General features: G+C 47.8%; 1 protein-coding gene across 2 annotated transcripts; it reads right to left on the minus strand.

Annotated features, from left to right (window-relative positions):
* Positions 1 to 27,683, minus strand: LOC144272756 (titin-like). Of its 2 annotated transcripts, XM_077831065.1 has the most exons (9): positions 27,468 to 27,683; positions 20,233 to 20,565; positions 15,502 to 15,819; positions 14,429 to 14,758; positions 7,856 to 8,179; positions 6,789 to 7,118; positions 2,054 to 2,167; positions 1,537 to 1,583; positions 1 to 985 (listed from the first exon to the last, which is right to left on the minus strand). In XM_077831065.1, exons 1-9 carry the CDS (start codon positions 27,559 to 27,561, stop codon positions 824 to 826), a joined length of 2,052 nt encoding a protein of 683 aa, XP_077687191.1. In that variant the 5' UTR covers positions 27,562 to 27,683; the 3' UTR covers positions 1 to 823. The 2 variants fall into 2 exon arrangements, with proteins under 2 accessions (XP_077687191.1, XP_077687192.1); XM_077831066.1 differs by lacking the exon at positions 7,856 to 8,179.

Raw genomic sequence — 27,683 nt, forward strand, 5'->3', positions numbered from 1 at the left:
TAAGTAGGTATAACTCAATTTATATCAGTGCAATTGCACACACTTAATCCTGAGCTAAACTTGCTGTAAAAGCTTTAGTTAATATTTAAAATCTGCTTGCAAAGCAATTCATATTGTTGTTGTTTGGCTCTTAAGTGGGTGGAATCCAGGGAAGCTTAATTCACTCCCAACAGAGAAACCTACTTTGTGCTTAGAAAGATGAAACAATCGTGTCAGTCTTATTCATGAAAGTATGGGAAATTGAGCATTTTCAGCATTACTGTACATCCTTCAGTGTAGGGAGCATGGCTCTTCGGAGGCTTTTCCTTCCTCATTCAGCACACTTGGCACCTTCACTGGAGGACAGGGCTTCCCGCAACAAGATGGCAACGTTTTCCATACTTGGGTGGCTCAAGGGCTTGGCTCTCGGTCACTTGTTCAAATACAGTGCTGGTAAATAGCAACTAAAAGTTGCAACACTCTGATGGCTGGTGAGTTCGTTAAATGAATTTCTGGTCTCGACTCAGTTCCTAGTGAACCACTGTCCACAGCCCGGCCCATTTCCTGGCTACAATCACGGCACATAGGCCAAGAGTAGGTGGGTTAGAAGAACTCGCCATTTGCTCACAGAATTGGTCTCTCCACATCAGAGTTGAGGCATGTTGGTGGAGCAAGAAACGAGGGAATCTTGCATTGCTGCCTGTTCTGTTCTGTTCATAACTAGAGAACTTTGATCTCCAAGGACCATCATTTACTAAGAGCTAATTCGTTGTTTCATGGAAACTTGCATTTAACAGACATGAAATACTGGTCACCCCTCTGTTAATTCCCACTAGCTCTTCCCCTAGCGATGATGAGGGTTGACTTTTGCATAGATGACATTGTCATCTCTCTGTTTTGGCCGTATCTTCACTTCCGTGTAAACAACATCTTCCTCCGCTTTTGCGTCCCTTTTGTGGAAGTTCAAGTCAACGTAAGTCACCTCATCGGCTGGTGGAGGGGAAGACTGCAAAGCAAGAGGAAAATGAGTGAAGACTGCTCGTTCCTTTCATGCCCATATCATACTGTTATAATGCTAGACCATCTTCCACTGACACAGGCACTATAAAAGGGTGTGCTGATTTTTTAGGAAGCTGTATTCTGATTATGAGATACCTCTAAAGTTCATGGAACAAATGCAGCATTCTCCAGTATTTTGAGGTTTCTGGAGCTGCATAAGATTCCCCCTACCTTGAACTTCCCAGTCCAACTGCCTGGAACCAATGCTGCATTCTCTTTTATCGCTGAAGATCCTGCGCAATCGCTAATTTATGTGCTCTTTATCTTTGCTCTAAGGCTAATTAATTCTTGATTCCCCTCTAGCTTTTTAAATGTCGTACCACCCCTGATCCTATTCAAGACTAGTGCTGCATTTTCTGTTACTCTGAAGTTCTTGGAGCAGTCTGTAAAAGGAGAACCGATTTCTTTATTACCTTGTATTCCTGGAGTTGATGCTCAATACCCCTATGCTAGAGAGAAAAATTGAATGCAGCTCTTACAATAAGCTCTCCAACTCACCGTCTCCATCTGAGTCATCTCTGCCTCTGACCTGCTTTGAAGTGGTTCTGGAAAAAAAATGAAGTTGTGGCCAAGCTGGTAATTCTCTGATGACCTTTGGGTCACTTCAATGAAGGAGGTAGTTGTCAGTCTAGTTAGTTCATAGTGGAGCAGTATCTACATCCCACACGTTTCCCACCCGAGCAATTGCCAATAATTGGCGGCTTTGTTGGCAATCCAGCCAAAGGTGGAACAGACGTGGAGACTGAATCCACCTTTCACACCTTGAGGTGCTTCCTCAGGTCAGGGAGGAGACATAGAATAGTCCTACCATTGCCCAGGCGGTATCTGTGCTTAGGTATGAGACTTCACTAACTAGGGCTGCCCGTTCACCACCGCTGCTGTACATTCACTGCCAAAAATTCCCCAAATTACTCCTTATTCAGCTAAAGGAAGGACACAAAGAAGAATCTATCGGCATCCTATGAGCTCTCTTCATACAGAAATTGCTTGCATTTATTGTCCAAGTAAATCTTACCTTTGGAGCACTGTCTCCATCTCCACAAAAGGATACCGAGCACCAGCAAGAAGAGAATTGTCCCAGCCGCAGCTCCAGCAACAATGTAAGAGCTCATTAGCCATTGGTTATGTGCTGTTGAAAGAAACATTCATTAGCTGCTGTCCTACTAGACAGGCGCTACAGAGGCAGGGCAAGTTGAGTTATTGCACTCCCATCACCACTAGTTCTAGGGAAAGACAACACAGGTTGGGTCATGCATTACCACCTCTACAGGAGTCCTGCTGGAGAGTGGCAGGGGAAGATGCTGTGAGCTAGGTCACTAGACCACCACTACCACCACCCGAGGCATCCCGCAGCAGAACAGCCAAAGGAGAAAAGGGAAACCGGGTCTCTGCTCCACCACTACTGGAAGAATGATAACTGACACCATCTTGGTGGATTCATTTGTTAGAAGATGATATTTGCAATGGGCTAATCAGTTAGGATAAAGTACGGACTTGCTTACACCCTCACCCAGAATCAAACTGGAACCTGTGCTGAGGTTCAAAAAGATTTCTCTTATTTTTAAAAAAAATACAGTATTCTACAGTTATGGTCCAAACCACGGCAGTTTACAATAGTGGTACTGCAGTGAGTGGGTTTTTAGGACTGTCCTCTGTCTAGACACTTTTTGTTTTTGTCCAAGACTGAAAGCAGAACCAGCAATATACTGAGAGGCATTTCCATCCTGCTCAAAATGTGGAAACACTGGAAATCTTCTTACAAGAGAGCCTATCATGGTGAAATTGGTTCCTCTTTAATCAAGAAGCATGTTGAGATTCTTGGGTGCCTTGTCCACCAGCCCCTGTTTTATACCATTTAACAGAGTACTTGGTGCCGGGTTTCTCCAGAGCCCTGCATCTACATGCTATGTTCAGCTGTTTCCCTTCCTCCTCATTGACAAAGACAGGGCTCTGATTCACCAGCAGGTCAACAGCTGCAGAGAGAGAGAAACACAAGTGACTTCACCTTGATGCAGAAACATGTCAATCAGCTGAAGTATTTAAAGAAACAGTTTTTCTCTCCAGCATTTCAGGCCCCTTTATGAAGCTTGGCCATTAAAATATCCCCTGTAGGTGTTAAGAAGTTAACTGATGCGCTCCAGTTTGTAGCCACAGCAAGATTTCTGTGTTTCCCAGAAACAATTCTGGCCATTGACAAAAAGCAGGAAAATTACAGCTTCCTAAACATCATCTTCAAACGTCTTTTCATATAAAGCCTTTTGACACAAAGTCATAAGCAGGACTCCACAGAAGATGAGGCAAAGTGCCATAGCAAGCTCTGTATGTACTGTGGAATTCCTCTAGTCATGTGCTGGGATGATAACTCCTCTTCTGAGTCGCACAATGAGTGAATCTGATCTCTTTGCTGTCTTGTGTTCTAATTTCAGTGGAGACTTCATTTTTTCCCTCTGGAGAGTATTCCTGAACTTTGAGAATCACTTTGAATGAGAATGAGCTTTGAAGAGAACAACAGGAATTTATCTTGTTAGTGCCACAAAAGAAGGACCACAAAAAACCCTTCTGGGTACATGCCACTTCCAGCTACACTTACAGATCACTACAAGGGGAAATGAGGCTCCCATTAATGTGGCTTTGAAGCTCAATTTCCCTTCACATGGGAGGAGAGGTTTAGAAATGGGAGGTGTCACCAAACCCATCCCAAGAGATTACCAAAGACAGCTGAGTGTACTTGGAGAAAGGGAAGAAGGAAGAGGACTAACTTAGGGTATGCCAACACAGCAAAGAAAAACCCGCAGCTGGCCCATGCCAGCCAACTTGAGCTCTCAGGGATGAGGCTGCGGGGCGGTTTCATTGCTGTGTAGACTTCTGGGCTCGAGCTGTGGTCCAGGCTCTAGGGTCCTGCAGTGTGGGAGGGCAGTGAGGGGGAACTATAAGCTGCAGAAACTGAAAACAACCTCCTAAAAGTTCAGATCAGATAATATTCAGATAAGCATCCCGAGTGTGAAGAAATACGCCAAATCTTTCGAGCTTTGTCCACCACCCCTGAGCTCGCATCTCACGCGCTCTCAAAAGGTGAAAAAACCTACCATAATATTAATGGTGTTATCTATGATTATGGTGACGCTCAGAGAAATTAGTGGATTCCTGTGGTACACACTTAGATATGGGTGAGAGGGAAACTTGAGCTCAATATAGTTACTGAGGAGCGTTAGAGCACAAGGGGGCAAATGGCAATGAGGAAATTAAAACTGGCTGACGTTGGAAAGATGCTTGAGAACAGTTACCGAGCTTGGAGTGTGGGATGGGATTCGGGTCTTTGGATCTTTGAGGTTTGCACACTCTATCAGCTGCTTCAGTAGAACAGAGGAGACAGAGGAACTGCAAATTGAGAACCCAACTCCATTTCTCTTGTTTTAGAGTTGCGGACAAATTGTCCTCAGACTAATGTGTCTGGAAACAAACTCGAATTCGCATGTACAAACAAATCATCATTTCTGTTCATGCATTAAACCTGCCCCATGCTGGCATTGCCAGTTGTGACTCAGAACTATCACAGGTGAATACCGACATGCCAGGCTTCAGAGCGTTTGCCAAGCACACCCTGATCTTGTGCTAGCTGTGTACATAGATGTAGAGAGCCAGTACCTGCCCAAGGAGTTTAAAATCGAAATAGACAAGACAGACAGAAGCTGGGAAAGGAAATATTATCTCCATTTTACAGACGGAGGCTCAGGGAGACTAAATGACTTGCCTGAGGTCATACAGAGAGTCTGTGACAGTCAGAAATAAAATGAAAACCTCCTAATTCCTATTCTCCTGCTCAAGCCACTACAATATACTGCCTTTCCGCACTGCCTCTGCTGTACCCATCTGCAACAGGGAGGCCTGCCCCATGGGATGGAGAGCCTGGGCTAAGCTAACCCTGATTACAGGATAAGTCCCACCTGAGCAGAATCAGGTGCTTCCAGTACAAAAGAAGAAGGAAGTCCCTGAGAAGGGGGCAAGCCCAGGAAATGGTGGCCATGTCTGTGGACACTGCAGCGAGTGAGACAACTCCTGCAAGGTTCTGAGCCAGCAGGGGGAAAGCTCAAGAAGCAGGAGAAAGTGAGGAAAGGTCTCCAGGCGGGGAGGCCTGGGAGAGACCCAGTCCAAGCAGGGGAGAGACTGCCAAGGCCCAGTGGGAAAGGCCTGTGGAGGAGATCAAAGAGGAGGTGCTTTTTTTGAAGCAGGAAGACAGTCCCTCGGGGAGGTAGGGCTGTGCCCAGCTGAAGTTGGGATGAAGACAGGGTGAGTTTGTGTTGTGTTGTTTTGGAGTATCAGGAGCAACACACTGCACTGGGGCCTAAAGGGCCAATATGCCCCTGGGGACTCAAGTTACTGGACTGTAGGAGGTGATGGTTTGAACTAACTTTAAACTGAGTGAGTTGTTAAAGGGTCCTGAAGAGGGGGAAAAGGGTCCGGTGCTGAAAAGTGGCCTCTGGCCACAAGTTGGTGCTAGAGAGCTGCCCATGTTACACTCTCCGGTTCATAATCTCAGGGTGTCAACTGAGCATCTTCCACTTGCACCAGAAATCATCAGACCAATACACACAATATGTATCGCCGCTCCCTTTTCCCAGCAGCATGTGCTCACCCCGTTGCCGGTAGTGAGAATTGTGAGCTCAGACGCAGCAATCGGCAGTAGAAATGTTGGGTCTATCATGACCGGGATTTGGGGTTTTCAAATGAGATTTTCCTTTTCACTTGGCAGATGGGAAGGATCCTTTAGAGCTACAACCAGCTCGGTGGATGGCCATCGAGAGTTACAGCAGAAGCTCTCTCTGTACGTATTGCCATGCCCCCACATTGCAGATGCCCCCTTGGCATAGAATCCTAGAGCCACAGGGTTAGATGGGACTGCAAGGGTCAGCTAGTCTTCCCCCCACCCCCTGCCAAGATGCAGCATTTGTTGTGTCTAAACCAGGGCGTCTGACACTTCACTGCACTGCGACCCTCTTCTGACCACAAAAATTACTACACAATGCCAGGAAGGGGGTACCGAAGCCTGAGCCTGCCTGAGCCCCATTGGCCCAGGCATGGGGAGGCGGGGGGCAAAGCCCAAGGGCTTCAGCCTCAGGCAGAGGGCCCGTAACCTGAGCCCCGCTGCCCAGGGCTGAAGCCCTCAGGTTTTGGCCCCAGGCAGTGGGGCTCGGGCTTTTGCTTTGGCCCCAGGCCTCAGCAAGTCTAAACCAGCGCTAGTGACGCCATTAAAATGCAGTTGCGACCCACTTTGGGGTCCTGTCCCACAGTTTGACAACCGCTAAACCATCCAAGATAGATGCTCTCCAGCCTCCTTTTGAAAACCTCCAGTGAAGGCCCTTCCACACCCTCCCCGGGCCTCTGTTCCAAGCTCACAGTTAGGAAGTTTTTCCTGAGATTTACTCTAAATCTGCCGTGCTGTAGTTTGAACCCATCGACTCTTGTCCTGCCCTCTGTGGCAAGAGAGAACAACTTTTCTCCATCTTTTTTATGGCAGCCTTTCAAGGATTTGAAGACCGCTATCATGTCCTGCACCTTAATCTTCTCTTTTCCAAAGTACACATACCCAGCCATTGCTCATATGGCTGCATTCCATCCCTCTGATCATCTTTGTCGCTCGCCTCTGGATCCTACCTATTTTGCCTGCAACAGTCATTCACTCTCTGTCCTTTAGGCTGTCATTCGCTATCTCTCACCCCATGAAGATCAGATAGGAAAATCCTGGTACTTACAAGTGATGGTCACTTGGGTTCCGGCTCCTGACGCAGACCAGTTCCTTGCTGTGCTCCCCACCTCACACACGTACGTTCCTGTATCGGTTATGTTCACGTTCTTCAGAGCGAAAGAAACAAAACCCTTTTCCAAAGCCAGGGCTGCTGAGCCCCAGCCTTTTTCGCTCATCAGCTCCTTCTTCATTCCCCCAGTTCCGTTATGTTTATACAATTTTACATACAAGGTGTTGTGTTTTTTCAATACCGTGAATCTACACTCCATGGTGAGATCTGACCCTTCAGACACCTCGATATTGACTGGGGTCTGATTCACCATCAGCTTCGGAAAATCTGCAGGAGAGAAACACAGATGATTGCACCTTGATGCAGGAGAATTTCAGTAGGAATGGCTGATGACTGGGGATATATTAAAATAAATGTCTCCCCCTCCAGTATTTTGTGTTCTTTTCCCAGCCTGGCCATTTAACATCCCCTCCTTATCAGAGGTTAAAGTGATGCTTTCACTTAGTTCGATTCATAGCTTTATGATGCATGGCAAGACTTCTGTTTCTGGCCAGGAACCAGCAAACCATCCCCTCATACCCACCCGCACCCCGAATGTTCAGTCTGGAGACGTTGCCTCCTGCAATATGGATTATTATGTGAACCAGATCTGACATAAGAAGCAGCCCCAAGTTTCACCTATCCACAAATCAGACATGAATTCATGTCTAACTACCCTGTTATCTCTCACAAATTCCAGATTCCATGCATGCAGGCAGGCTTTGAATGTACCAATGGGTGGGCATGCAACATAGGCAAGCATACGTTTAGAGACTAATTTGAGGTCATATGAAACATTTGGCTGTGAAGGATCTAAAATTGAAACATTGTTCCCCCTTAATACCATGCTACAGGGCTCTATCTAGCAAGGAATTTAGTGCTTGAGGGCAGGCGTGGAGCACCCTCAGCTCCCCTGGAAGGTGGAACTGAAGACGCTCAACACCTTCCAGGAGATGTATGCTCTTGTTCTCATGTGCTCGCCCCTATTCCCCCAAGAAGATCAGGTAGGAAATTCTGGCCCTTACTCTCGATAGTCACTTGGGTTCCTGATCCATTATTATAGAGGTTCCTTGCTGTAATCCCCACCTCACAGATGTAGGTTCCTGTATTAGATGAATTTGCATTCTTCAAAGTGAGAGAGGCAAACCCATTGTCCAAATGCAGGATTGTGATCACATCGCTCTCATTCACCAGCTCTTTCTTTAGTCCCTCGGTCCCATAGTTATACCATCGCACACGCATGGTGCTGTGGTTATTGACTCTCTTGAATGTACAATTCATGGTAAGTTCTGAGCCTTCTAAATCACTGAAATTGGTTGGGGTTTGATTCACCATCAGGTCGGTAATTTCTGCAGAAAGAGAAACACAGATGATGACCCCTTCGTTGAGAAATAGTTCAGTGTGCCAGCAGACAAGGGCAGATATATAAAATGAATCTCTCGAGTCCTGACGTTCAGTTTCCCTTGCTCGTATAGAGTTTAAACGGATGTTCTTTCGTTTGGCCCCATATAGAGCTGTATCGTGCATGTCAAGACTTTTCTGCTCTGTTTAGTGAGCAGGTAACCTCAGAGGCTTCAGTCTAGACCCTTCCAACAATGTGACTTCTTATCCAAACCTTGTGTACACCTGACATGCCTGCCAAATCCCTTACATTCAAAACCTTCTTGAGACCTATTTTGCTCCCCCAGTCCAATGCAGTAATGTATGTAAGTCCTGCTTGCAAAGAGTGTCCTTCACATCAGATCTGTGAGCCAAATCCTCAGCTGATACCAAAGGAGTGATGCTGATTTACACCAGAAAAGGCTCTGGTTCTGGAACTTCACAACCGCGATAGGAAGAAACCCTGAATGAGGCTGTCACAGAGAGTTTCTTAAATTACCCGCACCCCAGGTACGAGGGCTGTAGCAAGAACTCCTCCCGAGCCTCTGAGTGTGAAAAACAGAACCTATTTTCTACAAAAGACCTGTAATTCTAGCCACACCGAAACACAAGGCACCCAAGAATCTCAACATGCTTCTTGATTAAAAAGGAACCAAAAGCAAACAAATGAGAACAAATTACTGGCAGAGCCCTGCAGAAACACCCTCCACGCACAGTAGCAATCTTGCTTCCTCCCATTGGAGATCTTGCCCAGTCATCTTTATCCATGACATTTAAAATATATGTGTATATATAATTTTATATAAATTATATGTGTATATATACACACACGAATCAACTGAAATGTTCCTGCACCAAGGTACAGTCACTTGTGCTTCTCTCTTTGCAGCTGTTGACCTGCTGGTGAATCAGACGCCTGCCTTAATGAATGGATTGGAAGGAAAAAAGCTCACTATAGAGTGTAGGTTCAAGGTGGTGAAAGACTCCAGCACCATGTACAGTGTTACGTGGTATAAGAAGGGGGCTGATGGACACGAGAATGAGCTGAAGAATGGAACAGGCATTGTCACAACAGTCCTAGATTCCTCAAAGGGCCTGGCCTCTCTCACCTTGATCAAAATCAATAGGAACGACTCCGGGCTCTACAGATGTGACTTTGGTAAAAATGGTGTTGGAAATGGATCCAGAGTGACCATCCAGGGTAAATAGCAGCACTGTCCTCTCAGATCTTCACTGTATTTCCTAGGGAAGAATAAGGACCAGGAAAGGAAGAGCTAATGCTAATACTTTGCATGGTGTAATAGTGATTGGACAGGAGTTGCTGGCAAACAGAAGGAGAAGGCAAAGCTATGGAAAGATTTGCAGTGAGAAGTCAGTGATTCCCGGTGGCTTTCCAGATCCTGCCCATCTCTTTTTCTTTTCTTTTTTTTTTGTCATCCAAGTACTTGCAACCCTCCCCTTTTCCTGATGTCCCTCACACAGCAGCACAGCATTGCTGCCCACCAGAATTCTCCGAGCCATGTGGTGACGGGCGAATCACAAAAGGTTCAGAGGTTCGGAGAAGCACCTCCAGGTTCAGAAGCTCTTCTCGCCCATGTTGAACAGTCAATTTCACCATGATAGGCTCTCTTGTAAGAAGATTTCCAGTGTTTCCACATTTTGAGCAGGATGGAAATGCCTCTCAGTATATTGCTGGTTCTGCTTTCAGTCTTGGACAAAAACAAGAAGTGTCTAGACAGAGGACAGTCCTAAAAACCCACTCACTGCAGTACCACTATTGTAAACTGCCGTGGTTTGGACCATAACTGTAGAATACTGTATTTTTTTTTTTTAAATAAGAGAAATCTTTTTGAACCTCAGCACAGGTTCCAGTTTGATTCTGGGTGAGGGTGTAAGCTAGTCTGTACACTGACACTCTCTTGCTAGGCTGTAAGCACAGCCCTGCCCAGAATAACAGTTGCACCCCGATCCTCACTCCCCTGCCAATCAGCTGAAGTATTTAAAGAAACAGTTTTTCTCTCCAGCATTTCAGGCCCCTTTATGAAGCTTGGCCATTAAATATGAAGTTAACTGATGCTCTCCAGTTTGTAGCCACAGCAAGATTTCTGTGTTTCTCAGAAACAATTCTGGCCACTGGCAAAAAGCAGGAAAATTACAGCTTCCTAAACATCATCTTCAAACGTCTTTTCCTATAAAGCCTTTTGACACAATGTGATAAGCAGGACTCCACAGAAGATGAGGCAAAGTGCCATAGCAAGCTCTGTATGTACTGTGGAATTCCTCTAGTCATGTGCTGGGATGATAACTCCTCTTCTGAGTCGCACAATGAGTGAATCTGATCTCTTTGCTGTCTTGTGTTCTAATTTCAGAGGAGACTTCATTTTTTCTCTCTGGAGAGTATTCCTGAACTTTTAGAATCATACGTGCTTTGAAGAGAACAACAGGAATTTATCTTGTTAGTGCCACAAAAGAAGGACCACAAAAAACCCTTCTGGGTACATGCCACTTCCAGCTACACTTACAGATCACTACAAGGGGAAATGAGGCTCCCATTAATGTGGCTTTGAAGCTCAATTTCCCTTCACATGGGAGGAGAGGTTTAGAAATGGGAGGTGTCACCAAACCCATCCCAAGAGATTACCAAAGACAGCTGAGTGTACTTGGAGAAAGGGAAGAAGGAAGAGGACTAACTTAGGGTATGCTGACACAGCAAAGAAATACCCACAGCTGGCCCATGCCAGCCAACTTGAGCTCTCAGGGATGAGGCTGCGGGGTGGTTTCATTGTTGTGTAGACTTCTGGGCTCGAGCTGTGGTCCAGGCTCTAGGGCCCTGCAGCGTGGGAGGGCAGTGAGGGGGAACTATAAGCTGCAGAAACTGAAAACAACCTCCTAAAAGTTCAGATCAGATAATATTCAGATAAGCATCCTGAGTGTGAAGGAATACGCCAAATCTTTCGAGCTTTGTCCACCACCCCTGAGCTCGCATCTCACGCGCTCTCAAAAGGTGAAAAAACCTACCATAATATTAATGGTGTTATCTATGATTATGGTGACTCTCAGAGAAATTAGTGGATTCCTGTGGTACACACTTAGATATGGGTGAGAGGGAAACTTGAGCTCAATATAGTTACTGAGGAGCGTTAGAGCACAAGGGGGCAAATGGCAATGAGGAAATTAAAACTGGCTGACGTTGGAAAGATGCTTGAGAACAGTTACCGAGCTTGGAGTGTGGGATGGGATTCGGGTCTTTGGATCTTTGAGGTTTGCACACTCTATCAGCTGCTTCAGTAGAACAGAGGAGACAGAGGAACTGCAAATTGAGAACCCAACTCCATTTCTCTTGTTTTAGAGTTGCAGACAAATTGTCCTCAGACTAATGTGTCTGGAAACAAACTCGAATTCGCATGTACAAACAAATCATCATTTCTGTTCATGCATTAAACCTGCCCCATGCTGGCATTGCCAGTTGTGACTCAGAACTATCACAGGTGAATACCGACATGCCAGGCTTCAGAGCATTTGCCAAGCACACCCTGATCTTGTGCTAGCTTTGTACATACATGCAGAGAGCCAGTACCTGCCCAAGGAGTTTAAAATCGAAATAGACAAGACAGACAGAAGCTGGGAAAGGAAATATTATCTCCATTTTACAGACGGAGGCTCAGGGAGACTAAATGACTTGCCTGAGGTCATACAGAGAGTCTGTGACAGTCAGAAATAAAATGAAAACCTCCTAATTCCTAGTCTCCTGCTCGAACCACTACAATATACTGCCTTTCTGCACTGCCTCTGCTGTACCCATCTGCAACAGGGAGGCCTGCCCCATGGGATGGAGAGCCTGGGCTAAGCTAACCCTGATTACAGGATAAGTCCCACCTGAGTAGAATCAGGTGCTTCCAGTACAAAAGAAGAAGGAAGTCCCTGAGAAGGGGGCAAGCCCAGGAAGTGGTGGCCATGTCTGTGGACACCGCAGCGAGTGAGATGACTCCTGCAAGGTTCTGAGCCAGCAGGGGGAAAGCTCAAGAAGCAGGAGAAAGTGAGGAAAGGTCTCCAGGCGGGGAGGCCTGGGAGAGACCCAGTCCAAGCAGGGGAGAGACTGCCAAGGCCCAGTGGGAAAGGCCTGTGGAGGAGATCAAAGAGGAGGTGCTTTTTTTGAAGCAGGAAGACAGTCCCTCGGGGAGGTAGGGCTGTGCCCAGCTGAAGTTGGGATGAAGACAGGGTGAGTTTGTGTTGTGTTGTTTTGGAGTATCAGGAGCAACACACTGCACTGGGGCCTAGAGGGCCAATATGCCCCTGGGGACTAAAGTTACTGGACTGCAGGAGGTGATGGTTTGAACTAACTTTAAACTGAGTGAGTTGTTAAAGGGTCCTGAAGAGGGGAAAAAGGGTCCGGTGCTGAAAAGTGGCCTCTGGCCACAAGTTGGTGCTTAAGAGCTGCCCATGTTACACTCTCCCGTTCATAATCTCAGGGTGTCAACTGAGCATCTTCCACTTGCACCAGAAATCATCAGACCAATACACACAATATGTATCGCCGCTCCCTTTTCCCAGCAGCATGTGCTCACCCCGTTGCCGGTAGTGAGAATTGTGAGCTCAGACGCAGCAATCAGCAGTAGAAATGTTGGGTCTATCGTGACCGGGATGTGGGGTTTTCAAATGAGCTTTTCCTTTTCACTTGGCAGATGGGAAGGATCCTTTAGAGCTACAACCAGCTCGGTGGATGGCCATCGAGAGTTACAGCAGAAGCTCTCTCTGTACGTATTGCCATGCCCCCACATTGCAGATGCCCCCTTGGCATAGAATCCTAGAGCCACAGGGTTAGATGGGACTGCAAGGGTCAGCTAGTCTTTCCCCCACCCCCTGCCAAGATGCAGCATTTGTTGTGTCTAAACCAGGGCGTCTGACACTTCACTGCACCGTGACCCCCTTCTGACCACAAAAATTACTACACAATGCCAGGAGGGGGGTACCGAAGCCTGAGCCTGCCTGAGCCCCATTGGCCCAGGCATGGGGAGGCGGGGGGCAAAGCCCAAGGGCTTCAGCCTCAGGCAGAGGGCCCGTAACCTGAGCCCCGCTGCCCAGGGCTGAAGCCCTCAGGTTTTGGCCCCAGGCGGTGGGGCTCGGGCTTTTGCTTTGGCCCCAGGCCCCAGCAAGTCTAAGCCAGCCCTAATGACCCCATTAAAATGCAGTTGCGACCCACTTTGGGGTCCTGTCCCACAGTTTGACAACTGCTAAACCATCCAAGACAGATGCTCTCCAGCCTCCTTTTGAAAACCTCCAGTGAAGGCCCTTCCACACCCTCCCCGGGCCTCTGTTCCAAGCTCACAGTTAGGAAGTTTTTCCTGAGATTTACTCTAAATCTGCCGTGCTGTAGTTTGAACCCATCGACTCTTGTCCTGCCCTCTGTGGCAAGAGAGAACAACTTTTCTCCATCTTTTTTATGGCAGCCTTTCAAGGATTTGAAGACCGCTATCATGTCCTGCACCTTAATCTTCTCTTTTCCAAACTACACATACCCAGCCATTGCTCATATGGCTGCATTCCATTCCTCTGATCATCTTTGTCGCTCGTCTCTGGATCTTTTCCAGGTTTTCTACCTACTTTCCATACAGGGATGCATTCTATGCATAGATGAAGATGTTCTCACAGAATAAGAAGCAACTCTTTAACCATAACATCAGTTTAGCTCCAGGTGCAGATGAACATTGGGGGCTACTTCTTATCCCATCCAGTGCAATTGTGGTGCAGTGGTGAGTTAGGTTCATCACCCTCCTTAATGTTCTTATTAGAGGCCTGAGTCCTGGGAGGTTCTGAACACTCCTCTTCGGGGCATTTGGGGGAAATTTTCAAAAGTCCCTACGTGACTTAGAAGCCTAAGTCTTGTTGGCAAAAGTGACTGATTTCAATGGGAGTTAGGTGCTGAGATGCTTTTGAAAATCCGAACGACAACTTTTGGTGCCTAAATGCCTTTAAAAATGTGGCCCTGAGTGCCTAAGACCCCTCTGAAACTTGGAGGCTCCTAAAACACTTAGGTACTTTGAACTATGTTACCTTCAATTCCTTACAGGCTGAAGCCCCTATTTTCTATGGGTTACTTGTACACATCTGAGAATACATACCTGCTTTTGCCAGCAACGGTCGTTCACTCTCGGTCCTTTAGGCTGTCATTCGCTATCTCTCACCCCATGAAGATCAGATAGGAAAATCCTGGTACTTACGAGTAATGGTCACTTGGGTTCCGGCTCCTGATGCAGACCAGTTCCTTGCTGTGCTCCCCACCTCACACACGTACGTTCCTGTATCGGTTACGTTCACGTTCTTCAGAGCGAAAGAAACAAAACCCTCTTCCAAAGCCAGGGCTGCTGAGCCCCAGCCTCTTTCGCTCATCAGCTCCTTCTTCGTTCCCCCAGTTCCGTTATGTTTATACCATTTCACATACAAGGTGTTGTGTTTTTTCAATACCGTGAATCTACACTCCATGGTGAGATCTGACCCTTCACACGCATCGATATTGACTGATGTCTGATTCACCGTCAGCTTGGGAAAATCTGCAGGAGAGAAACACAGACGATTGCACCTTGATGCAGGAGAATTTCAGTGGCAATGGCTGATGACTGGGGATGCACTGAAATAAATGTCTCCCCCTCCAGTATTTTGTGTTCTTTTCCCAGCCTGGCCATTTAACATCCCCTTCTTATGAGAGGTTAAAGTGATGGTTTCACGTAGTTCAATTCATAGCTTTATGATGCATGGCAAGACTTCTGTTTCTGGCCAGGAACCAGCAAACCATCCCCTCATACCCACCCCCACCCCCACCCCGAATGTTCAGTCTGGAGAAATTGCCTCCTGCAATATGGATCATTATGTGAACCAGATCTGACATAAGAAGCAGCCCCAGGTTTCACCTATCCACAAATCAGACATGAATTCATGTCTAACTACCCTGTTATCTCTCACAAATTCCAGATTCCATGCATGCAGGCAGGCTTTGAATGTACCAATGGGTGGGCATGCAACATGGGCAAGCATACGTTTAGAGACTAATTTGAGGCCACGTGAAACATTTGGCTGTGAAGGATCTAAAATTGAAACATTGTTCCCCCTTAATACCGTGCTACAGGGCTCTATCTAGCAAGGAATTTAGTGCTTGTGGGCAGGCGTGCAGCACCCTCAGCTCCCCTGGAAGGTGGAACTGAAGACACTCAACACCTTCCAGGAGATGCGTGCTCTTGTTCTCATGTGCTCGTCCCCATTTCCCCAAGAAGATCAGGTAGGAAATTCTGGCCCTTACTCTCGATAGTCACTTGGGTTCCTGTTCCATTCCCAGAGAGGTTCCTTGCTGTGATCCCCACCTCACAGATGTAGGTTCCTGTATTAGATGAATTTGCATTCTTCAAAGTGAGAGAGGCAAACCCATTGTCCAAATGCAGGGTTGTGATCACATCGCTCTCATTCACCAGCTCTTTCTTTAGTCTCTCGGTCTCATACCATCGCACATACATGGTGCTGTGGTTATTGACTGTCTTGAATGTACAATTCATAGTAAGTTCTGAGCCTTCTAAATCACTGAAATTGGTTGGGGTTTGATTCACCATCAGGTCGGTAATTTCTGCAGAAAGAGAAACACAGATGATGACCCCTTCATTGAGAAATAGTTCAGTGTGCCAGCAGACAAGGGCAGATATATAAAATGAATCTCTCGAGTCCTGACATTCCGTTTCCCTTGCTTGTTTAGAGTTTAAACGGATGTTCTTTCATTTGGCCCCATATAGAGCTGTATCGTGCATGTCAAGACTTTTCTGCTCTGTTTAGTGAGCAGGTAACCCCAGAGGCTTCAGTCTAGACCCTTCCAACAATGTGACTTTTTACCCAAACCTTGTGTACACCTGACATGCCTGCCAAATCCCTTACATTCAAAACCTTCTTGAGACCTATTTCGCTCCACCAGCCCAATGCAGGGCAAGAGAGACAGTGGTCAATTCTCCTTCGTTACAGGAAAATGGGATTCTCTAAGGATGTGGAATGGGCAGTTCTGAGACGTGATGCACTTCTGCTGGAAATGGCAGGGGAGTGAGGATCGGGGTGCAACCGTTATTCTGGGCAGGGCTGTGCTTACAGCCTAGCGAGAGAGTGCCAGCAAGTCTTTATTTACTTGTTTTACTGGTGGAAACTTCAGCAGTTCCAGGGCTAGGCGGCAGCTGAGCAGGGGTTTTGAGGATCTCCATGGCACCCAGATGTTGGATTTAAGGGCCTAAAACCCTGTGTGGATTTAATCCTTTAATCTCTCTGTGTTCCACTTCCCAATCCACTGTTAGTACGTCTGCCCGTTCTCCCCACTCTTGTCTGTTTAGAGTGTAAATTCGTTGGCAAAGGGGCTCTCTCACTATGTCCATGTACAGTGGAGCTGATTGCAGATGTTCTGGGAAAACTTAGCTGAGACTGAACATGCCAATGCGCTGAAGGGAACCGATTTACCAAATCTTCTACAGATTTGACTGCACTTTTGTCAAAACACACACAGGTTTCTGTTGGTGTTCCAAGCTCCACAGGGTTCAAAAAAGAACTAGATAAGTTCCTGAAGGATAGGTCCATCAATGGCTATGAGCCAGGATGGGCGGGGATGGGGATGCCAGAAGCTGGGAATGGGCGACAGGGGATGGATCACTGGATGATTGCCTGCTCTGTTCATTCCCTCTGGGGCACCTGGCACTGGTCACTGTCAGAAGACAGGAACTGGGCTAGATGGACCTTTGATCTCACCCAATAGGGCTGTTCTTATGTCCCGCGAGCCTCAGCTCGGGTAGTCAGGGAGTCGAGTCTCGGGGCAGATAGGCTCCCCACTCTGTGGCAGAGCCAGGTCTCTAGGGGCTCTTGTTGTCTGCTAGGCTCCCTGCTTGAGCCAGGGCTCTTGGCACTTCCAGTGTCCCTGCCATAGAGCTGAAAGCCTGGAAGTTCTAGGACCAGCTCCCAGGGGGTGCAGCTGTGGGGTAGATCCACCATGCAGACTGCCCCGGGCTGGGGATCCCAGGGCTCCTAGAGTCCTGGGCCAGTGACTCCCCAGGTTGCTCTACTCCTGAGCAGGCAGCTAGTAACTGGCCTCTGGGACTCTGGAAGCCCTTGGGTCCCTGGCCCTGGTGCAGTCCTTATCTGTCTTGATTTTGGAATGAAAGCCAGTTCTGAAATAATGAAACTTCTCACAAACTGAACCCGCCAGCTCTAGTGTACAGGGCCTAGCTCAGTGGGCCTGACATGTTGGTTGAGGACTCTAAGCACTATTGCAAAGCAAACGCTCAATAATAACCTATTACTGATCATACAACTTCATCCTGACTCTGCTAAACCCTTTGTGGGTTTGGGTTAGACTCTTCGCGGGCTAAACTAGAGGGATGCCCACATTTTGTTACATCTGTAGGTCAAGCACATTGCATGCACCAGGGACTCTTTGCATCCCTCTGTCCCCCACAAGGTCCCTGGGTACCACCCTCCCATTCCCCTCTATTTCAGGGACTCTCTAGCCCCCACCCTCATGCCAGGAGCTCTGTGTGTCCCCCATTTCTTCCCCCGCCCCCACCCTATGCTACAGTCCCCAATTCTGCTCCAAGCCAGGAGCTCTGTGCCCTAATTTTCTCCCTTACCACCATTCCAGAGTCCCCCATTCTCCCTGCATGCTCGGGGCTTTGGATGTACCCTCACTCCAGCGTTATTCCCAGACCAGGTCCCCCATCCTCCCCATGTCAGGGGCTCTGTGTGCTTTCCCCTCCTCCCTTCCCCACTATTGTTATTTCTCCTCTTTCTGACCGGGACATAAATCATCCAGAGTGTCAGCATGTTACACTCTACTGGGGAAAGGAGCAGAGATGAGATGGGAATGTTTTTCTACTGGAAAGTGTTAATTGGTGCCATAAACTGGTTCTTTGATTTACACAGTTACAGAGGTGGCTTTGCTCCAAGCTGTTACTCTGCTAAACGGGGAGCAGGCAATCTGTGTCCCTCGCTTTTCCCCTTTGGGTTTTCTGATTTCCGCAATATCAACAGAGTTCTGCCCAGTGATGCCTTCAATACTCCCTGAAATTTTGGAATTGATGGGCTGCGGTGTTCCAAATTATTGCATCACAGACAAAGAGAAATGCCATCAAGTTGAGTGCACTGTAGCTGTGTCAGTCCCAGGATATTAGAGCGACAAGGTGGGTGAGGTAATAGCTATTATTGGACCAACTTCTGTTGGTGAGAGAGATGAGCTTCCAAGCTACATAGAGCTCTTCCTCAGGTCTGGGAGAGGTCCTCCCAGCATCACAGCAAAATGCAATGCTTAAACTCCTGCATAGATTTCCACCGCAACTTCAACAACCACCACCTGGACAGCAAGACATTAAACTCTGTGGAACACTCCCAGACTAGCATCAACTTCCTGGACACCACCACCAGGTTCAACAATGGAACCCTACAGACAACCCTAGACAAGAAACCACAGATCACCCTACCTCGCTCCCTTCATAAACCCCGTAACCACCCCAAACAACCAAGAAATCTGTAATCTACAACCAGGCATTCAGATAGCACAGAATACGCTCCTAGGAGAAAGTCTGGGGATACACATCTTAATGCATTCAAAACTGCCTGCACCAACTCAGGGCATTCTACTAGAGCAGTAGATTGCATCCTAGAATGGGCTGTCCAAGTACCCTGAGAGCACATGCTTGAAGAAAGAAATAAAGCCCCCTCTGACTGCACACCAGTTGCTACCTACCACGCTATGCTGGAACCCATACGGGGTATCCTCAAACAACTATAACCCAGACTCAATGGAGACCACATCCTGAAAAGTCTTTCCTGAACCCCCACTTCTGACCTTCAAACAACCCCCCAACCTCTCCAAGGGCAACATCAGAAGCAAGCTCCCCACAGACCAGGACAGACAACTCAAAGCAGCACCAGATCCTGCCAGAACAACAGCTGCAAAATCTGCGGACATATCTCCACTGCTACAATGATCAACACCCCCCACAACACACCTTTCAAGATCCTACACAAGCCTATCACAACCTGTGGGGTACCTCATCCCACGCACTAAATGCCCCAACAACAACTATGTGGGTGAAACCAGACAATCACACAGGAAAATGATACAAGACAAAACCACCCTGTCTCCTGTGGGGAACACTTCTCACAGGTCAGATACAGGGTAGTCCTCGTCCTAAAAGGGAGCCTACACAACACTTTCAAACGACGAGCCTGGGAGTTTAAATTCATAACTCTGCTAGACACTAAAAATCATGGACTGAACAGACACTGGATTTATGGGTTATTACAACAATCTGTAACCCCCTAACCCCTCTTTTTGTCCTATGACCCCAGAAGTGTTAACGGGCCACCCCGCCTTGAATGGTCCCTTGAAATGTGTTAACTACTTATACTAAACCAGCCATTCAACCTTGTATTTACCTGGGACACTCTGAGTAAGGACACATCTACACTGAAAACACTTCATCAGCACAGCTGCACACTGTCTACACAGGAGGTTCGGTCGGTGTAACTAATGATGTCACTCAGGGGTGTGGATTTTTCACACCCCTGAGCAACTTAGTTATGGCAACATAGGTCTGAGTGTAGACCAGACCTACATTTCCAAGAGCTGAAGACGAGCTCTGTGTAAACTCGAAAGCTTGTCTCTCTCACCGACAGAAGTTGGTTCGATTAGAAGATATTCCATCACCCACCTTGTCTCTCAAGTTGCGTGTAAGGCCTCACAGGCGTAGCCAATTAGAAACCTCCCCTCATACCCCATCTCAAAACAGTTTATGAATATATGGGGCTTGACCCTGCATTCCTTGTGCAGACAAAACCCCCACAGAAATCAGTGGAATGCAGGATTAGGACCATTGTACATACCACAGAATGTCCCCCAGTTTTGCCCACTGCTCTGCCCTTTTCACCACCTGCCCCAGCTCTCTGGGACAAGGCCAGTGTCCTGAGCGCCCCCAGAAGGGTTTTGTAGAACAGAGAAGGAAATGCTGGTGTTTACCATCGATGGTCACTTGGGTTCCATTCCCAAGAGATATCCCATTTTTGTTCCCAACCCCACACACGTAGGTTCCAGAATCTGTGACATCGGCTTTCTTCACAGTGAGGGAAAGAGATCGCTTTTCTTTATCTGCTGATAATATGATTTGATCTGTGCCATTGCACACCTCTTCTGTTACATTGTTTCTGGTTTTATTCCATGCAGCAAACCACTTGACTGAATTATTGCTTGTGTTGAATGTACACTCGATGGTGAACTCTGACCCTTCCATTGCACGGATATAAGGGGGCGTCTGATTCACCACAAAGACAACAGTAGTATTTTCTGCAGCTCCTGAAACACAAAGTTCAGTGTCACTATTTGAAATTATTGCAACAGGAGGAAGAATTAAATCAAACAAAATTGTTTGGAAATGATCCACTGCAAAATGTTTCCATTTCTCTATAAGGAAACCAAGTGCACGAGCATGAACTCTCTACTGAAGGCCATGGCATGTAGTTCAGAGTGGGAAGGGCTCAGACTGGGCAGTTTGCACAGGCCTGCCCTACTGGCACTGTTAGCCGGCCTGCCCCTCTCGCTACAGCCTGCCATACGGGCTCCATGGGGCCATCGAGAGAGCACTGGGCGGCTCCTAGGGATCTAGAGAGAAGCCCAGATGCAGAGAATTGGGCCTGCAAGCCCCAAGGTGGAATGTCTGCTCCAGGGAGGTAAATCTTAACAACAATGGGCCAAACAAAGACTTGGGGAGGACAGTTCAAAGAAGCGAGATAGAGATGGGAGACAGGAGACAAAAGGAAGGTGGAGGGGGGAGGAGACTGAGGGAAAGAGAGAGCTGGGAGTGGAGAAGAGCGGATGGGAGAGAAAAAAGAGAATGTGTGCAAACTAGGGGAGAGGGATAGAAAGATGGAGGGGGCCTAAGGAAAGGGGAAGTAAAATAGACAAAGAGAAAGGAAATGAGGTGAGGAAGGACGTATGAGATGGAAGGAAAGGACAATTAACGTTATTATTTATTCCCATTGCACCTCGAGTCCTCAACCACCAGTAGAGCCCCACTGTTTTAGGCCCTGTGTGTACGTACTGTAAGAGACCATCCCTGCCCTGAGGAGCTCACTGTCTAAACAAAGAGTGGGAGAAGAAAGACACAAGGGGGGAGTCTACATTTCCCCTATACACCGGGGCACCGCCAGCCTATTCCTGGTGTGGGGGCTGTGGATGACCAGACAGAAAATTGGGGGGCTGTGATCCCCTTTGCCACAAGGCTCCACCCCTTTCAATGTCCCTGCCTCCTGGCCAGGTCAGAGGCAGGAATCGGTCAGTGCAGGGTGCTGGCTGTTCAGAGTCAGTAAGAGCTGCCGAGGTGAGGGGGGATCTGACGCCAGGGCCAGCAGAGTCCTTGGGGAGCAGCAACTGCGGGCCAGGGCCCAGGAGCCTGGGCTGGAGCAGGTCAGTCTGGTCTGCTGAGGGGAGCCCTGAACCCTCCGTCTGCCCTGGGCAGTGCATCCCAGTGAGCAAGGGCAACCAAAACCACACTGTTTTTGACAAAATATAAAACAGATTTATTAACTACAGAAAGGTAGATTTTCAGTGATTATAAGTAGGAGGCATAGAGATCAGAGTTGGGCCTTGCCTACACTGGCAAATTTCTGCGCAGTAAAGCAGCGTTCTGCGCTGTAACTCCCGTGGGGCACACACGGCCACGCCACTTCGTGCGTAGAAACGGCGCACTTGCAGCGCTGTAAAACCCCCCCCGAAGAGGGACGTACAGCTTTCTGCGCTGTGTCTTTCTTTCTGGCGTGTCTAGTGTAGACACCGTGGTGAGTACAGCACTGATTGGCCTCTGGGAGGTGTCCCACAATGCCTGTACTCACCTCTCTGGACATCGGTTTGAACTCCCTGCCCTGCCCTCAGGTGACCAACCATCATCCCCACATTGTAAATTCCTTTGGCATTTTGAAAGTCCCCTTCCTGTTTGCTCGGTGACGCGTGCAGTGGTCTCAGTGCATCTTTCCAGGTGACCAGGCCTGCTCCACGCACCAGGCGATCCCCCACTTGGAGCAATGCCGAGCTGCTGGACCTCATCAGTATTTGGGGAGAGGAGGCTGTCCAGTCCCAGCTGCGCTCCCGCCGTAGGAATTATACCTACAGAGAGATTTCACGATGCATGATAGAAAGGGGCCATCACCAGGACACACTGCAGTGCAGGGTCAAAGTGAAGGAGCTGCGGAGCACCTGCCACAAGGCGCGGGAGGCAAACTGCCTCTCCGGTGCTGCGCCCACGAGCTGCCCGTTCTACAAAGAGCTGGACGCGATACTCGGCGGCGACCCCACCTCCACTGCAAAGGCCACTGTGGATACTTCGTTGGCTCCTGTGCCAGTTGAGAGTGGACCGAGCCAGGAGGAGGAAATCTTGGACTTGGCTGTGGAGGGGAAGGGGGACCCAGAGGCAGAGGACAACTCGGAGGTCAGAGATGCGTGCAGCCAGGAGCTCTTCTCTACCCCAGAGGAGCCGAGCCAGTCACAGCTGTCAGAGACTGGCAACATGCAAACAGGAGAGGAGGCCCCTGGTAAGTGGATCTGATTTTGAGAATCACTGAAGTGAGTTATTGGGGGTAGGAGGGTTGCAGGAAGCAGGCTTGTTTCCCAGCGCATGCCTAGTCTGAGCAGCAGAACAGGGTGTTGATTGACTCCCTCACTTCACGGGAATCTCCCTCCAAGATCTCCAGGAAACTCTCATGGAGATACTGGGCAATCTGCTGCCGCAGGTTCCTTGGCAGAGCTGTTTTGTTTCTTGTCCCATTAACGTTAACTTTCCCGCACCACTGTGCTGTCACGGGGCTGGGGGGGGGGGAACCACTGCTGCACACCGGCGAGCCACACAGGGGCCAGGGTGGAAGCCGCAGTCTTGGAGAAGACCCTCCCTGGATTCCCTGCTCCCCCTCAGCAGCGAGAGATCTTCCATAATGAACACAGCCTGTGGAAAGTGTGGGGACAAGAATGATTATCAGGCCCCCCCTACAGTGCTGGCTCGCCCCAAGAGCCACGTGCCCAGTGTACAGCAGCGTCCTGGAACACTGATTTCCCCTGCCCTTGTGGCTACTCACCATGCTAGAGGTCTTGTGGCTCTTGTGTGCTTGCCTGGGGTCAGCCAGGTAGCGACAGGTGTCTGAGGACTGGCTGTGTTTTAAATCACTGAATCCATGGTCTGTGTGTTGCTAAGAATACTGCTTCTGTAAAATGTTGTGTATAAACTTCACAGAGATGACCTTGGGTGCCCAGCGCCCCTGTTTGTTATCGGCGGCAGAACGGCTACACAGAATTAGAAAGTGGCCAAGAAGAACTAAGGAGGACTTTCTGCCGCCAGGAAACAGGAATTGAAGGAGTGGCGGGACAGTGAGAAGAGGGACCAAAAGGAGAACGCGGCGTGCCAGAACGAAGCCACGGAGCGGCTCTTAAACGTTATGGAGCGCCACGTGGACACGCTCCAGGCGCTACGAGCACTGCAAACTGAGCAGCTCCACGCCCACGCTCCCCTGCAGCTGCTGTCGCAAAGCTCTTTCCCATGCGCCCCCCAGACACTCTTATCAACCTCCTGGCTCCAGTCTCTACCCCCAGCCTTCCACTCCTCCCCCCTCACAGTCCAGCACTGTGGACTCCCCCTGCACTCAACACCCATCCCTCAGACAGTGCAAGCTCATTAATTAGTTTGCCACTCCTACAAAGGGTAGTAGATATGTAACAGCCCTTGTTAATCTGAGCTGAGATTCCCCCAACATTTCACCCCAAACCACACTGATTTAGATAAAATATAAAACAGATTTATTAACTACAGAAAGACAGGTTTTTAAGTGATTATAAGTAGCAAGCATAGAGATCAGAGTAGGTTACATAAGAAATAAAAAAATTTAATCTGCAGTCTAAATTCTACAGAATAAGCAAGATTTGAATCAAGCAGTTTCTCACTCTAGTAGATGTTACAGGCAGCTCACAGTTCTTAATACACAGGCTGAATTGCCTTTCAGCTGGGGACCAGTCTCCCCAGTTCAAAGTCTTGGTCTTCCAAATGATCTTCCAGGTGTTGAGATGCAGGAGGAGAGAGGCCCCGTGGTGAAGTCATCAACCCTCACTTATACTTTCTCTCCAAGTGCTAGAACGATGCTTGCTGTGACGTGGGGTTAGGCAGTTCCCATTGCGTATGTGCCCTCCCTGAGGAGTCTCTCGGAGGGCCACTGGGAGAGTGGATTCTCCTTCCTGGGCCATCAACCCCACTCTGGCCAGTGTTCGTTGCTCCCAACCTCACTACATATTTTAGTAACGCGCACATGGCAAAAGTTGGTGACTTCAGATACAATGATAGTGCCTACAATTCATCAGGGTATTAATGTTCAACTGATCAAGATTTCTTAAATGATACCTCACAAAGCATGGCATTGTACAAAACATCGAATCGTGTCACCGTGGTGAATATGGGAGTTCCAGGGTGCTATTTTGAGGTACAGAGTGCCACAGTAGAACATGAAGAAATTGAGCTCACGAAAGTTTATGCTCAAATAAATTTGTTAGTCTCAAAGGTGCCACAAGTCCTCCTGTTCTTTTTGCGAATACAGACTAACACGGCTGCTACTCTGAAACAGTAGAACATGGGGGTTTGGCCAGATCGGGCCCTCTGCGCTATTTCCAAAGGTGTGCCTCGCTGGCTGCACTGGTATTTATAGCCGTGCTACCTGGGCGTGTAATGTCTGTCCGCGCCACACTGCCGTGAGGGTAGATGTGCCCTGCGTGAGAGGAAGAACACCATGTCCAGAAATACCAGATTAGCGATGATGATTGAATCCCTAAGTAATGTGCAAAACAGCTCTTTCTGTCGCTAGAGCAGTCACGTTTGCACGCATGCAGCCTGAGACAGGACTGCCACGAGCAGAGGGCAGTGGCTTGGCCCAGGCCAGGAATGAGTGGGTGAGGAATGAAGAGACAGAAGCAAAGAAAGTCGAGGAATGACCTATTTCTGAGGTTGTGATGATGATGACTTATGCGTCTTCTAGTGACACCCAGAGGATTCGGGCCACATATTGCCAGGCCCTGTACAAGCAAACAGAAGAGACAGTTTGCCAAATCTAAAACCGGTCTGGAAATTTCCCCCCTCAATTTCCTAGGCCTCAATTCGCCCAAATATTTAGGGAAATACAATCAACTGTAAAATGTTAAGCTGTTCAGGGCAGAGTTGGACAGTAGCCGTATCAGTAAACTAACGCATATACACAATAGAGACAAGTGCCACGCTTAGGAAGGAAAAATCAAATGCACAACTGCAAAATGTGAAAAGGATCTGGGGGTTACAGTGGATCACAAATTAAATATGAGTCACCAATGTGGCACAGTTGCAAAAAAGGCTCAGATCAGTCTGGGGTGTATTAACAGCAGTGATGTGTGTAAGCCCCAGGAGCAATTGTCCCGCTCTGCTCAGCACTGGTGAGGCCCCAGCTGAACTTCTGTGTTCAGTTCTGGGCAGTGGGCACCACACTTGAGGAAGGATGTGGACAAAGTGGACAGAGTCCAGAGGAGAGCAACAAAAATGATAGAAGGTTTCGAAAACCTGACCCAGGAGGAAAGGTTGAAAAAACTGGGTATTTTTAGTCTTGAGAAAAGAAGACTGTTTTCAGGCCCACCTCCAGTCTTCAAATATTAAGAACTGTTTTAAAGAGAACTGAGATCAATTGCTCTCCGTGGGCACTGCAGGTAGGACAAGGCCTAGTGGGCTTAATCCTCAGCAAGGGAGATTTAGGGTAGATACTCGGGAAAACTTTCTAACTATCCGGGTAGTTAAGCTCTGGACTAGGCTTCCAAGGGAGGTTTTAGAATCCCTGTGCCTGGAGGTTTATAAGAATTGCTTAGACAAACACTTATCAAGGATGGTCAAGGTTTACTTGGCCCTGAGTCAGCATAGGGAGCTGGACTTGATGAATTCTCAAGGTCCCCTCCAGCCCTATGCTTTTATGATTCTCTACCAGTACCTTCCGACTCCTTTCCCCCAAGTGCAAGCTCTGTGGGTGGAAGGAGCAATGCAGCCAGGCCATGCCGCCCTCGTTTCCCATCCAGGGGAGTTTTGGAATGGGAGGAAATCTTATTGAATGCAGACTGCATAAAATGACGTAAGTTCACAACCCAGATAGTTTCCCTCAGAAAAGGAAAGTTCAGACACCACTTGTGCCATGATACCAGATACTTCACAAGGCAGAAATACGCAGATAAGCTAAGCACCGTTTTGCAGTATAAAAATCACTCATTCCATAGTAATTAACCTTTGAATTGCTTAGTGTCTTAAAACAGAATTGGCAGCTAACAGACATTATGTGCTCTGCAATTTTAGATGATATTCAGATGTCTTTATAGTATTTATTGTATGAGTTAGATGGTTCCTGCACAACAAAACTATACCAAAAATCCAATTCCCACCTTTCCAGCTGCTTGGATTTACAGAGACACAATCAACTTGAAACCTAGTCAATGGACAAACAAATAAAGTGTGAGTATTTTTAGGCACTACCCATGCCTCTGAGTCTCCCCTACCAGTTTTTGTGGTTATAGTCAAATGAGCTTGTTTTTTTCCAAGTGAAAGACCCATGCAAATTGCAAGTGTAGCTGGCTAAAGCCATGATCCTGAATCACTGCCACACAAGCAGACCCTCGTGCCTGCGCGGATCTGATTGATCTAAACGACTAAGCAAGGGAAACCGTGAAACTGACCGTACAAAAGTTGTTGTTAAATGCATCAAGAAAACCAATTTTCAAAAATATATAGTCATATTTATCTCAAATCTCTTTCATTTATGTTGCTGGTACAGACTAAAATAAGTTCAAAAGTTTTCAAAAAGATGTGTGATTCCACCCCCCCTTTTTTTTAAGTTGATGGCAAACTAACTAGGATAAAAAGAAGTTGGGAACATTGGGGCGGCTCAAGCGTCTAATCCTGCACTCTTTGAAATGGCCAAACCAAAAATCCAAAGAGAAAACCCCCCAAATCCAAAGACAATCAGAAATCTGTATGTCATTGGCTCACACCATTCACTCTGCCAGTTCCCATGTGCTTCGGGTATCACCCGCTTACAGAGCTTCTATGAGTACCCTGGGAGAAAGGGTTTTATTGGGTTTCTTTCTTTCAGAAGCTTTTACTTTGCAAGCAATGGAGACTCCTGACTCTGACACCACAATGAAAACAATCATTCAAAGGGGAAACTCACCCATACGCAGACAAAGGTGGAAGAGCAAAGGCAGAAAGATGTTTGCCAGCTGGAGGCTCATGTTGGCTTGTACAATGTAGTCTTTCCTTGACATGGACTCTGCAGCCGCCACTGTACAACAGGGCTTCTATGAGCCACTTGCTGAGTCTGAAGTTTCCTGTCTCTCTCTCTCTCTCTCTACCCGAATATTCACTTCTTGAGCCTGGGATGTCAGCG

This window comes from Eretmochelys imbricata, chromosome 12 (assembly GCF_965152235.1).
Source record: "Eretmochelys imbricata isolate rEreImb1 chromosome 12, rEreImb1.hap1, whole genome shotgun sequence".
In the NCBI taxonomy this organism is placed as follows: domain Eukaryota; kingdom Metazoa; phylum Chordata; order Testudines; family Cheloniidae; genus Eretmochelys; species Eretmochelys imbricata.